The sequence below is a fragment of the Diceros bicornis genome, chromosome 14, assembly GCF_020826845.1.
Source record: "Diceros bicornis minor isolate mBicDic1 chromosome 14, mDicBic1.mat.cur, whole genome shotgun sequence".
Classification (NCBI taxonomy): domain Eukaryota; kingdom Metazoa; phylum Chordata; class Mammalia; order Perissodactyla; family Rhinocerotidae; genus Diceros; species Diceros bicornis.
The window spans coordinates 37180410-37195454 of NC_080753.1; the positions used below are offsets into that span (position 1 = coordinate 37180410).

A 15045-nucleotide genomic window follows, 5' to 3' on the forward strand; every position below is an offset into this window, starting at 1 on the left:
ATATATTTAAGGTGTATAACATGATGATTTGATATACATATCCATTGTGAAATAATTGCCACAATCAAGTTAACATATTCTTCACCCTCATAGTTATCGTGTGTGTGTGTGTGTGTGTGTGTGTGTGGTGAGAACACTAAAGATCTCCTTTCAGTGAATTTCAAGTACACAATACAGTATAATTAACTATAGTCACATTCTGTACTTTAGATCACCAGAACTTGTTTATCTTGTAACTGAAAGTTTGTATCCTTTGAACAACAAGAGAAGATTAAATCTCTTTATTTGAGAGATAACCTTAAGTTGCCATAGTAGCAGTCATAGTTCTCCATTCTTTGTCATATTGCAACTATTATAGGAGCAGGTATTAATCCTTCACAGATCAAGTGCTAACACAGCACCTCCTTGAGAACTAGATGTTCTAACTCAAGGCAATGTCTCTATAGGTGCTACTGGATTGTGTTGTAATCATGTCCATCTCTCTTAAGAGCAAGTTTTTGGATCATTTCCAAAGACATTGAGTCAGGCTTCATCTGCATATTTGTAAATTTTTTTAAATTACATAAACATCTTTAAAATTATTTATTAATTACATTTAGTTTAGTTTTCTTCTTCCATCCCTGAATTTAAATATGATTTCTCTTTGTTCTTAAAAATATTTTCACCATGGGGACTCTTGATAAAAATTTCTCATCTTTTTCTTTCAATATTCTGCAACAAATACCTCTGTAATGTGTTTGCTTTTTTTGTATGTTTACATTTTTTTATAGTACACATACTGACAAAATGAATTTAACCATATATTACCTACCAATAATTAAGGTTGAAGAACTTCAAAAATTTTTTTATGAAAGGAAATAATGCACTTCACAAATTAGTAGAGAATTAAGATTCATGTGGGACAGACTCCCCTCAGTGACTGGGCAGAAGTTAGATGGACCCCTCAGAGACTAGAAAATTCCAAAGAGTACAGATTCATAATTTGCCAGGCTTCTGAGATATAGCCTGGCAATTTATACTCTAAACCTAGAGTAAAATATTTTGTAAAACTTGTCTAGTGTTGGAATCACCTAATAAAATTCTTTCATAACCAAGTCCTTCCAGAATTTGGCAATCAGAACTTTAGCTCTGAGTAGAGATGTTCCCAAAATTTGCAATCACTGTTATTAAGGAATCTCCTTACAAGACAGGTTGAAGAGTCCACTATTTGTTTCTTTTTTTCTTTACTCTTGAGTTACGTGTGCATCTTTTCCAAAGAGTAGATATGCATGGTTCTCTAGTATCTACCCATGAGTCAAAACTTTTTTCCCACCCATGGTTCTCCAGAGAGCTGCCTTGACTTCCTTGTTCCTTAAACTATAGATGATGGGGTTGAGCATGGATGTCACCACTGTATAGAAGAGGGCTAGGAGTTTATCCGTTCCTGGTAAATGGCTAGCCTTGGGCCTCAAGTAAGCAATGGATGCTGAGCCATAGAAGAGTGTTACTACAAGTAGGTGGGAAGAACAGGTGGAAAGGGCTTTCCGGCAGCCTTCAGGTGAGGGCACGATCAGCACAGCTGCTAGAATTCTGCTGTAAGAGGCAATGATCAGTAAAAATGGGCTGGAAATGCAAAGGGTGGCCACAGCAAAGACTGCAGCCTCATTACGGGATGTATCCCCACAGGCAAGTGCCAGGATAGGGGGGAGGTCACAGAAGAAGTGGTCTATTTCACAAGGGCCACAGAAGTCCAAGGAGAAAATATAGTTGGTCTGCCCCAAGCTTACCATACATCCCATTCCCCAAGAAACCATTGCCAACTGGCCACACACTCCACGACTCATTCGTGTTGCATAGTGAAGTGGGGAGCATATGGCCATATAGCGGTCAAAAGCCATGGCTGCCAAAAGGCAGCACTCACTGATACCAAATAACGAAAAGAAAAACATCTGTGTAGCACAACCCTTTCGAGAGATTCCTCGGGCCTCACTCACAAGGCTCTGCAGCATTTTGGGTATGACAGAGCAAGTGTAGCCAATCTCCAAGAGAGACAAGTTGGCCAGGAAGAAGTACATGGGAGTATGGAGGACTTGATTGGTCCAGATGGCAAGGGCTATGAGAGCATTGCCTGTGAGAGATGTTAAGAACATGAGTAGGATGACAGTAAATAGAAGGAAACATTGTTCAGTGACCTCAGAGAATTTGGTAAATGCAAACAGTTTGACAGACATGCTGTTGTCCTGCCACAAGGAACAATTGAGGTTCATGTCCTGAAAAAGAGAAAGGAAAAGTCATCAGAGAGATTCTTTCTGATATAAATAGAAATCTTTATATTCTTGTAATGAGCTCTAGTAAGTCAGAGACATAAATTTCTTACTTGCAATTCTAAAAGTCAAAAAGTTCAGAAATTACACTCATCCTCATACCTTTTCAAACCAATTCCTACCTATGTGCACTATTCCAGTTGATTTGTCCAAAATATACCTAGTCACCAAGCATCAAACGGAACAAAACAATTTTGACTGAAATCTCTCTTTATCCCCTCTTTTAATCAGTTGTCAAATACTACCAAATAAATATTCTCTCATATCTATCCATTTCTTTCTATTTCTGTTGCCATTGACTTGTTTTCTTCACTCATTCATTCAACAAGTATTTATTGAGCGCAGAGTATTTTGCAGTTACTGTTGTAAGTCCTGGTACTCAACAGTGAAAAAAGATTCTTCCTAAATGGAATTTATTTAGGGAAAGAAAGCAGAGATTAAATAATCATTCAATAAATAAATAATTGCTGCAATGAAGAGAATTAAAACCATGAAATATCCTAAAGCTGACCAATTTAGATTTGGTGGTCAGAGTTCTTGACAATGAGAAACATGAGCTAAGATGCAAATATAAAGAAGAGGCAGCCATGTGAAGACTGCATACAGATTTTCATATAATATTATATTGTACTGCTGAGATAATTTTATCATTGCAACAAATTTCTTTACCTTTAATATTTCTCATCTGCCATCCTTTTTCCCTCAGAGTGTTCTTTGTGAAATGAAAATTAACCATTGTGTCACATTAAAATTCACATTTCTTAATATAATTCATGAATATCTCTGGATAGGTTCACTGACTAGTGACAGAAACTTTTATCTCACCCCTTACTCATATGGACTGCTTGTTATAGTCATATAAAACTACTTCCATCTTTTAGTACGTGACTTGCTTGCATATATTTCCTTTTCTTTGTACTCATTTTCCCATGGTGGCTTGACATTTGCCTCCTTGATTTTCACCTACTGATCTGCCTGTCTAAGTTCAAGTTCCAGCAGAGCTTTCTCTCCTCTCTGCGAACTTCTGGACACCTACTTCCCTTACCCCCATACAAGTCAGTTACATAACCCCTCCACTGTGTGTTCCCACCAGTCTATAACTGCTATAAGACCACTTACACCACTCCAAGGACAATTAATTGCTAATTTCCTCCTGAGCATAGCCACAGACACAGAGTGCAGAATTTTATTTACTTTTGCTTAGCATTATATCCAACATCGTTAACAACGAATAAGTGCTCATGTAATGAAAAAATGTTTGAATGCTAAGCTTTACTCTGGCTTCCTATATATTCTGCCCATTGATGCATATTTTATTTTCTGAGTTAATTATGATAAATATAATCTCCTTCAAATATCTCAATTGTGAGTTATTTTTCTCTTAATCTAATAATTATCAATTCCTGATGAAATATTCCTTGTTCTTTTTGTGGATGTCATGTAGTTCGGATTGTTCTTTTGAGATGTCATCAATCAAAATTCTAAACAGTGTTTGTCACGAAAAGCGCAGAAGAATGAGGACATTTCACCTCCATTGCTCTGGACTCTATCTGTTCATTAGCATAATATGAGATCATGATTAGACTATATTAGTTTATAACCTTTATTCTATCTGGGTTCAAATCTAGTACAGTCATCTAAGGTTGGGTCAAAATTAATATTTACGTTAACTATTTCATCCTCATTTTTCCCTTTTAGAAAAGGAAGTGACAGTAATGCATTCCTAATGGGGTTGAGGATTAAGTGAGTTAATTCCGATAAAAGTGATTAAGTACTCAATAAATATTATACAGTGCCTGTATACGCGTGTGGTGTCACAATAGATTTATCTTCATATATACTCCCTCTTTGGGAATTTTACACCACAATCCCAAATCATTCCTGCTGTTAATTATCTTCATGTCCATTTCCTGTTTTTCTACTCATCGGCCACGATGGAGAGAGGACAGGCCAAAAATACACACACACATACAAACCTAAAAGTGCCACCTGAAAGTTGTGTCTTGGTAAAGAATAGTTGTGTATTATGGACCATTTTAATCTACTAATTTGGGTATCCACTGAGCTATGCAAAAGTTCTCAAAACTTAAGGATGAAAACAAGTGAACTGATTCAGAACTCTGTTAAATATGAAACAGCAATTCTGCACACTTACAGGGACCCTCAATGCATATTACTATTGAAAAATTTGCTCATACATTAAGTACTCATTTAGAATGCATTTACACTTATATTAAAACATTTATAAACATTTTCCTTTCATTGTAATTAATTTTAGTATATATATTTCCTATGTAGCAACACAATTCAGTTAAGGCTGAGGCAAAGAAAACAGAGACAATGGCTTACTTATGTTTTTTTAACCCAAAAGATTTTTTAAATATCCTGACTCCTGAATAATAGTCTATGCTATTCCCATTGCACAGAAAACTCTGGATGCAGAGAAGCTGTCATCTCATTTGCCAGTTAAATACACAAGTGTGTGTCTTACTCATTACATCTTCTTGTATTTGGGATGAACTGCTGTTTCCTCAGTGACACTGATGGAGGGACCAAGTGGGGTAGCCCCACCAGAAAAGGAGCAGGTCTGACTCTTTCTTAAGTAGTGACATCATGATGATTTCCTTTCATAAATACTCTAGTCCCATTTAAACTGTAGACAGCAAATGGAGATGCCTGTTTGGGGGATGGGAATCAGGAAATGTTGGGAATGAGAGAAACATCCTGGTGGATGGCACACAGTGAGGGCTGACTGCACAAAGGCTAATGCATGCTGTTAATCAAATGATTAATTGATTAATTAAATAATATTTTTAGACTCAAATGAATGAATAAAAATGTCATCCATGATAAATATATTTTAAAACCTCACAAAGTTCAGAGACAATTGAAAAAATAGAACGTAAGAAGTAGTGAAGCTCAGTGAGGGCTTCTGAATATTTAAACTGGCAAATAATGGTACATTTTTTGGAAATAAATACTAAATCATATGAAAAATGTATAGGGCTCATTGGAGGTGAGAATACAAACAAATGTAGTCAGATTCTCTTCTCTGTGCCTATCACTTGGAATAATACTGAACCAGGTAAAATCTGATTTCTTCTTTTACACTTTCTATCCTTTTCAGGATTTACTCTCTATTGACCTGTCTGGGGTACCCTGAGATCTATGTAATGAAAATCAGCTTTTTGTGCATACCAAGACTATTTTATTTTAATCATTCCTTATGGAAAGAGACTTAGATGCTCAAGTTAGGCATCTGCAGAAAGGAGCATCACAGGCAGTAGAACAATGCGGCATGGACATTGCTTCTGTCTCTCACCTGACACATTTTCTTGACTTAAAGTTTCTGATCCATCATTTCTGTGTAATGGAAGGATGACTATATTTCTATATTCTTGCCGAATTATTTTGAGTTAAAAATGCAAATATCGTAGAAGCAAAGCATGAATAAAAAGTAAAGGACAGCCACTAAAATGTAATTTATCAGCAACAAAATCTCTTCTATTTTAAAGTCTCATGTTAATGACTTCCTAGGATGCTGCCTAGAATATTCCCTATCATTATCAGCCTATAAAAATAGCCTATATTAAGAGTCAGTAATTAAGCAAATAGGCACTGTGATATAATCTGAAGATATAGGAGTTTCACACCCAATGATAAATCATGTTTATAGATTCCTACTCACTGTAATAAAAGATTAAGTGGCCATTGAATATTAGCAAGATTCTGAAGGTTTAAGTCATGGGATGGACTTTTAGTCATAGCTGGATATGTGAAAGAAATAGAGGAAGGAGATAAGATAATTTTGATAGTTCCATGGCTTGGCTTCATGTGCCTCCTTACTCAGCACCAAGATACAAATCAAGCACACTCTATTTAGTCTGCTTTGGAAATAATCCAGCACATGTGATTCATTTTGGGTCAACCCCACATAATTAGAAATGTTCCTTGACTGACTCAGTGTCTTATTAATCTCTATTTTCATAACGAAATGTTTCTTTATTTCCTATCAACTGAAGGAAAATGTTATACATTATTAGATATTGTATCTGAAACACCTACTACAGTGTATGGTATACTAAAAACTTTCAATAAATATTAACCTTCATTAATATGAAATTGTCTTTTCTAAAATTCTTTAATAGGAAATAAAATTTGCATAAATTGGTAATTAAAGATTATAGAGATGATTACCCATTTTTTCCCACAATTTCCTCATGGTCATGTCATCTATAATAATTACCTGATAATAAGGACTTGATAATAAGGTGATGCCTTAACATAACCTAGCAGAAACTATTTTATCATTTGATTGGATTAACATGAACAGGATAGTCTAGGTATTTCCATTCCCTATCAATAAGAGATAAACCTATTTCTGTGACATAATTAATTTAGAACAATTTACAGCAATTTTACGACAGGGATATTGGCAAATTGAGTAAATTGTTATCCTCTTCAGAGAAGGCGAAAATAACACTTTAAAATAATGGCCAGAACTGAAAAGTGCTTTGGGTATTGACTATCCATTTTGACACTTTAATCTATTGTCTTCCCCAACCTTCTTTTCTGAAGACATCAGTTATGTCACATACCTTTAGTCATTAACATCTGAGGGAAAAACGTAGATGGTTATTGCTTATGATGAGCCACTCCCTGATATTCTCTTGTTATAACCTCTCAAAATTCAGAGGGTGTACATCTGCCCAATCCTCACGTCTAAGACCATGAACTGAGAAGCTTTTGTTGTAGTCGGCACTGTATCTGATCTCAGGAAGATTATCTCATGAGAGAGTATCATGTCCCTCCTGGCAATGCCCTCAACTCCACATAGACACACACAAATAGAAGCATGCAAGGCTGTGCTGATTACATGATGATATATGTGAGCCCTCCTCCTTCCTGAAAAACAGTGGAATACGAATATGTTATATTTCAATTCTTCTTGGTCTGAATCCTTATGCTGCCTCCCTCCCCCAGGAGACACATTTTCTTCTCACTGGAGAGTGTCAGGAAACAGTTTGATTCTATCTCTCAGGAATTGTCATGGAAAGGTCTGTCTCCATTTGCCGGTAAATGCTAATATTTAGGGCTAAAGAAGTAAATGTAAAGGACAGATAAATCAACTGCTAAAAATAATGAATAGGAGTGAGTGACATCAGTCAGGCGGAGTGAGCTTTCCCGTGAACTCTTCCCCCATAAGATACAATGAAAGGAACAGTCACAGACCAACAACGAAATCTCACACTGTGAAAAGCAAGAACGGAAAGATCCACACTGCTACACATCTGAGAGTGGAACATGCTGGGCCCCCAGAGGAAGTGGGGAGAGGTAAGGAGAACTCCTCTCCCTCCCCATCAGATCAGCGATCCCAGTAGCGTGGCTCCCAGAGGGGGGGAGGGGTGGCCCCCTGTGGAGAAACCGTAGCTCTTCAGGTTCAGCCAGTGGGAAACCCCCACAAAGAAGACTCAGAAGAGCCACAGGACTACCATCAACATCTAAGCACCCCAGAGAGTGGATAACCAGGGGAAAATGAGAAGCCCCCCATGCCAGGAACCCAGAGGGCAAACGAAGAGACACCCCTCCCCACAAACCAGACACTGTAGCTCAGCCAAACAGACCAGACCAAGCGATGCGTGGCAGACCAGACCAATTAATTCTACCCGCAGATTGCAGTGGAAAAACCCAGGCAGAGCGCAGGGGGTTTAGATTACACAGCCCTTTACCACCACACAGTGGTGGCAGGTGGAAATTGCAAGGAGAGATTTCCAGGATGAGGAAAAACAAAGCCAATCCAGGAACCACAACTCAAAGATACATGAAATCACCAGACCAGAAGGAAAATGACAAGCACACAGAAACCAACCTTGAAGACACAGAAATCCATAATCTAAATGATGGAGATTTCAAAATAGCTATCATAAAAACACTCAACAAAATATGAGACAAAACAGACAAACAATTCAATGAGATTAGGAGTTTCTTCACAGAAGAGATTGAAATCATAAAGAAAAACCAATCAGTGCTCATGGAGATGAAGAAACAATGGAGGAAATAAAGGAGAATCTGGAATCTTTAAAGAACAGAGCTGACAATATAGAGGAAAGAATTAGCATTTTAAGGATAAGAATACAGATATGCTCCAGATGGAAGAGGAGAGAGAACTAAGACTAAAAAGAAATGAAGAAAGTTTCAGAGAAATATCTGACTCTATTAGGAAATGGAACACAAGAATTATTCCTGAGGGAGAAGAGAGGGAAAGAGGAACAGAGAGCCTATTCAAGGAAATAATAACTGAGAATTTCCCAAATCTGGGGAAGGAGCAGGAAATACCAATAAGCGAAGCCAACAGATCACCTAAATATGTCAATAGGCAAAGGCCCACTCCACGACACCTAGTGCTAAGGCTAGCCAGAGTCAATGACAGAGAAACAATATTAAGGGCAGCTAGACAAAAACAAAAAATAACATACAAAGGAACGCCCATCAGGCTTTCAGTGGATTTCTCAACAGAAACTTTATAGGCTAGGAGAGACTGGAATGATATATTCAAAATACTGAAAGACAAAAAGTTTCAGCCAAGAATACTCTATCCAGCAAAAATGTCCTTCAAATATGATGGAGAAATAGTAACTCTCCCAGATAAACAAAAGCTAAGGGAGTTCATGGCCATGAGATCCCCACTACAAGAAATACTCAAGAAGGCCCTCAGGCCTGAAAAAATGAAGAGAAAGGGAATACAAAGCTTGGAGCAAGGAGAAAAACAGGTAGATAAACTCAGAAAAATAGTAGATCTTTGCCGGAATAGGTTAGCAACCACTTAAATACTAAAATAAAAGATCAAAGGAAGAAATTCACCAAAAATAAATTTAACCTCATCACTGTAAACACACAGCCACAACACCAGATAGAATAAGGTATAACAAGAACAACTTAGAAGGGGAAGAGGAAAGTAATTGAATTGACTTAGTATAAGGAAATAGGAGGTTATCAGATAATGGACTATCTCATACACAAGATTTTTTACACAAACCTCAAGGTAACCACTACACAAATAATCAAAACAAAATCACATATGATAAACAAAGAGAAAACTAGAAGAGTCATAGGACAGAACAACCAAACTGAATTGGCAGTCCGAAACAAAGGGACAAGAAACAAAGGAAATGCAAAAGAACCAGAAAATAAGTGATAAAACAGCAACATTAAGCCCTCATATATCAATAATTACCCTAAATGTAAATTGATTGAACTCTCCAATCAAAAGATACAGAGTGGCAGGATGGATTAAAAAGCAAGACCCAACAATATGCTGCCTCCAGAAAACACATCTCAGCACTAAAGAAAAGCACAGGCTCAGAGTGAAAGGATGGAAGACAATACTCCAAGCTAATGGCAAACAAAAGAAAGCAGGTGTTGCCATACGCATATCAGACAAAGTAGACATCAAGATAAAACAGGTTAAGAAAAACAAAGAAGGGAAATATATAATGATAAAAGGGACACTCCACCAAGAAGACTTATCACTTATAAATATATATGCACCCAACATAGGAGCACCAATGTACATAAAGCAACTATTAACAAACTTAAAAGGAGACATTAACAACAACACAATAATAGTAGGGGAACTTAATATCCCACTTATATCAATGGATAGATCATCCAGACAGAAAGTCAATAAACAAATAGTAGACTTAAATGAAAAACTGGACAAGGTGGACCTAGTAGACATATACAGAGCACTCCATCCAAAAACAGCTGAGTACACATTCTTCTCAAGCATGCATGCAACATTCTCAAGGATAGACCAAGCAAGCCTCAATAAATTTAAGAAGATTGAAATCATAACAAGTATCTTTTCAGACCATCATGCTATGAAACTGGAAATGAACCATGAAAAAAAAACTGGGAAAGAGACAAAAATGTGGAGATTAAACAACATGCTACTGAACAACCAATGGATCATTGATGAAATTAAAGGAGAAATCAAAAACTATCTGGAAACAAACGAAAATGAAAATATGCCATACCAAACCATATAGGATGCAGCAAAAGCGGTCCTGAGAAGGAAACTCGTAGCGATACAAGCCCACCTTAACAAACAAGAAAAAGCCCAAATAGGCAACCTTAAATTTCACCTAACAGAAGTAGAAAAAGAAGAACAAACAAAGCCCAAAGTCAGCAGAAGGACAGAAGTAATAAAAATCAGAGCAGAAATAAATGAAATTGAGACCAAAAAAACAGTAGAAAGGATTAATGAAACAAAGAGTTGGTTCTTTGAGAAGATAAAGTTGACAAACCCTTAGCCAGGCTTACTAAGAAAAAAAGAGAAAAGGCTCAAGTAAATAAAATTAGAAATGAAGGAGGAGAAATTATAACAGATACCACGGAAATACAGAGGATTATAAGAGAACACTATGAGAAATTATATGCCAACAAACTGGACAATCTAGAAGAAATGGATAAATTCTTAGACTCATACAACCTCCCAAAACTGAACCAAGAAGAAATGGAGAATCTGAATAGACCAATCACAAGCAAAGAGATTAAAGTAGTAATCAAAACCTCCCAAAAAATAAAAGTCCAGGACCAGATGGATTCTCCGGGGAATTTTACCAAACATTCAAAGAAGATTTAATTCCCATCCTTCTCAAACTATTCCAAAAAATAGAGGAAGATGGAACACTTCCTAAATCATTCTTGGAGGCCAACATCACCCTGATACCAAAGCCAGACAAAGACAATACAAAGAAAGAAAATGACAGGCCAATATCACTGATGAACACGGACACAAAAATCCTCAACAAAATATTGGCAAACAGAATACAGCAATACATTAAAAAGATCATACACCATGATCAAGTGGAATTTATAGCAGGGATGCAGGGATGGTTCAACATCCACAAATCAATCAATGTGTTAATCCCATCAAGAAAACAAAGAATAAAAACTACATGGTCATCTCAATAGATGTAGAGAAGGCATTTGACAAGATACAACATCCATTTATGATAAAAACTCTCAACAAAATGAGAATAGGAGGAAAGTACCTCAACATAATAAAGGTTATTTATGACAAACCCACAGCCAACATCATACTCAATGGGGAAAGACTGAAAGCCATTCCTCTGAGAACAGGAATGAGGCAGGGCTGCCCACTCTCACCACTCCTGTTCAACATAGTACTGGAGGTTTTGTCCAGAGCGATTAGGCAAGAAAAAGGAATAAAAGGAATCCAAATAGGCAACGAAGAAGTGAAACTCTCACTGTTTGCAGGTGACATGATTTTATATATAGAAAACCCTAAAGAATCTGTTGGAAAACTATTAGAAATAATCAACAACTACAACAAAGTTGCAGGGTACAAAATCAATCTACAAAAATCAGTTGCATTTCTGTATGCTAATAATGAACTAACAGAAAGAGAGCTCAAAAAGATGATACCATTTACAATTGCATCAAAAAGAATAAAATACCTAGGAATAAATCTTACCAAGGAGGTGAAGGACCTATACAATGAGAAGTACAAGACATTATTGAAAGAAATCGATGATGACATAAAGAAATGGAAAGATATCCCATGCACATGGATTGGAAGAATAAACATAGTTAAAATGTCCATATTAACTAAAGCAATCTACAGATTCAATGCAATCCCAATCAGAATCCCAATCACATGCTTCAAAGAAATAGAAAAAAGAAGCCTCGAATTTATATGGGGCAACAAAAGACCCCGAATAGCTAAAGCAATCCTAAGAAAAAAGAACATAGCTGGAGGCATCACAATCCCTGACTTCAAAACATACTACAAACCAATTATAATCAAAACAGCATGGTACTGGTACAAAAACAGACACACAGATCAATGGAACAGTATTGAAAGCCCAGAAATAAAACCACAAATATACAGACAGCTAATTTTCGACAAAGGTGCTAAAAACATACAATGAAGAAAGGAAAGTATCTTCAATAAATGGTGTTGGGAAAACTGGACAGCCACATGCAAAAGAATCAAAGTGGACCATCTGCTATAGCCATTCACAAAAATTAACTCAAAATGGATCAAAGACCTGAAGGTGAGACCTGAAACTATAAAACTCATAGAAGAAAATATAGGCAACACACTATTTGACATCAGTCATAAAGGAATCTTTTCGGATGACATGCCTACCCAGACTAGGGAAACTAAAGAAAAAATAAACAAGTGGGACTTTATCAGATTAAAGAGCTTCTATAAGACAAACGAAACCAGAATCAAGATGAACAGACAACCCACCAGCTGGGAGAGAATATTTGCAAAACATACATCTGACAAGGGGTTGATCTCCATAATATATAAAGAACTCATACAACTGAACAACAAAAAAACAAACAACCTGATCAAAAAATGGGCAGAGGAAATGAACAGACACTTCTCCAAAGAAGATATACAGATGGCCAAGAGGCACATGAAAAGATGTTCAACATCTCTAATCATCAGGGAAATGCAAATCAAAACAACATTAAGATATTACCTCATGCCCATTAGAATGGCTATAATCACCAAGACAAAAACCAACAAATGTTGGAGAGGATGTGGAGAAACAGGAACCCTCATAGACATCTGGTGGGAATGCAAACTGGTGCAGCCTCTATGGAAAACGGTACGGAGATTCCTCAAAGAATTAAAAATAGAGATGCCCTATGACCCAGCCATCCCACTACTGGGAATCTATCCAATGAACCTGAAATCAACAATAAAAAGAGGCTTATGTTCATTGCAGCATTATTCACCATAGCCAAGAAGTGGAAGCAACCTAAGTTTCCCTCGACTGACGATTGGATTAAGAAAATGTGGTATATATATATACAATGGAATACTACTCAGCCATAAAAAAAGACAAAATCGTCCCATTTGCAACAACATGGATGGGGCTGGAGGGTAATTATGTTAAGTGAAGTAAGCCAGATGGAGAAAGACAAACACTGTATGATCTCACTCATATGTGGAATATAAACCAACACATGGACAGAGAAAACTGTATTGTGGTTACTAGGGGCAATGGGGGTGGGGGGTGGGCACAAGGGGTGATGAGGGACATATACACAGTGATGGACAAACAAAAATGTACAACCCAAAATTTCACAATGTTTAAAACTATTAAAACATCAATTGAAAAAAAAAAAAAAAAGGAAGGCCATCAGGTGAGAGAAAATATTTGCAAGACATGCATTTAACAAACACCTGATCCAGAATTAATAGACAGGGCTTACAAATTGATAAGCAAAAGAAAAACAACTCAATATAAAAGTTGATAAAACACTTGGACAAGTACTTCATAAAGAGTATATCCAAATGGCCATAAGCAGTCAAAAGGTACTCAATAAAGAATTCATTAGAAGCATGTACATTCAAACCAAATGAGATATCACTACCTATCACCAGAATGGCTAATATAAAAAAAGTCTAACCATATCAAGTATTGTTAAAGATGTGACACAATTGCACCTCTCATTTCGCTCTGGAAAACTGTGTTGGTGGTATCTACTGAAGTTGAAGATAGATATAACCTATGACCCAGCATTTCCACTTCTAGATATATACTCAACAGAAATGCACACCAATGGGCAACAAAAGTCAAGTGCAAAAATATTTATAGTAATATTTTATTTATAATATTGAGAAATGGGAATTTCCATCAATAATAGAAGGGATAAATAGATCACTGAATAGACATTATTCATCAAAAGGAATATTATGTGTCAATAAAAATGAATAAACTATATATATGTGCAACAACATGGGTTAACATCACCACATAATATTGGATTAAAAAAGTGAAATAAAAGGGACCATATACTCTGTGATTCCACCAATATGTCTCCAAAAACAGCAAAACTAATTTGTGTTTCTGGAAATCAGGATGGTAGTTACTTTCACAGAAGACGTGAAAGAGTGGTTGAGAGCGGCTACGGGGGCATTTCTGGGGCTGCTGATGGTATTGTTTTATTTCTTGATCCATGCTGCAGTTACATACACATGTTCAGTTTCTGAAAATTCATCCAGCTTGCTCTCATAATTTATATACTTTTCTGTGTGCACGATATACTTCAGTAGGAAAAAATACATAAATGCTAGAAAAAAGACAAAATTTAAAGAATGTAGAGGCAGAAATGAAAAAGATATGTGCAAAAATTAACATCAGAAAAAACAAAAAAGATGAAGAATATCAATAAACAAAAGCTGCTTTTGGAGGAAAAAATAATAAAAAGGCAAATTTGTAGCAAATCTGCTCAAGAAATAAAAAGAAATAATTTTTAAAAAGAATAAATTTCACTCCAGAAATAAAGAGAAATTTTTTTATAAAATAAAAAAACTAATGAATAACCTATATCAAAGTAGCTGCTATTACAGACTGTGATATTCAGATTTTCATTTTTTGTTTGAACTAAACAAAATAGACATCAAAAACGATTATGAAAACTATATAAGTAATTTTCATGTCATATTATTTTGAGGAAGTTAATATTTATTCTGATTATTATAAAAGACTCAAATTAATAAATCATAATAATCTTGTAATTACACATGAGTTTGACAAAGTATTACTTGTTGCTATCAAAAGTAATCCAAATAAGAGGGAGAGTGAGAGGTATATATTAGGATACTGAAAAAAACTATATGGTAATGAATGCTTCCTATTTAAATAATATAAAAAAGTGGGTAAGATAGTGAATACCTATTATTGACATCATT

General features: G+C 36.0%; 1 protein-coding gene across 1 annotated transcript; it reads right to left on the reverse strand.

Annotated features, from left to right (window-relative positions):
* Positions 1-1219: 1219 nt before the first annotated feature.
* LOC131413478 (olfactory receptor 10C1-like) lies at positions 1220-2246 on the reverse strand. Its single transcript, XM_058554005.1, has one exon. The coding sequence runs from the start codon at positions 2244-2246 to the stop codon at positions 1284-1286; it is 963 nt and encodes a 320-aa protein (XP_058409988.1). The 3' UTR covers positions 1220-1283.
* Positions 2247-15045: the final 12799 nt, after the last annotated feature.

Coding starts and splice junctions, on each gene's coding strand:
- LOC131413478 (XM_058554005.1), bottom strand. CDS start 2,246: ATGAACCTCAATTGTTCCTTGTGGCAGGACAACAGCATGTCTGTCAAA.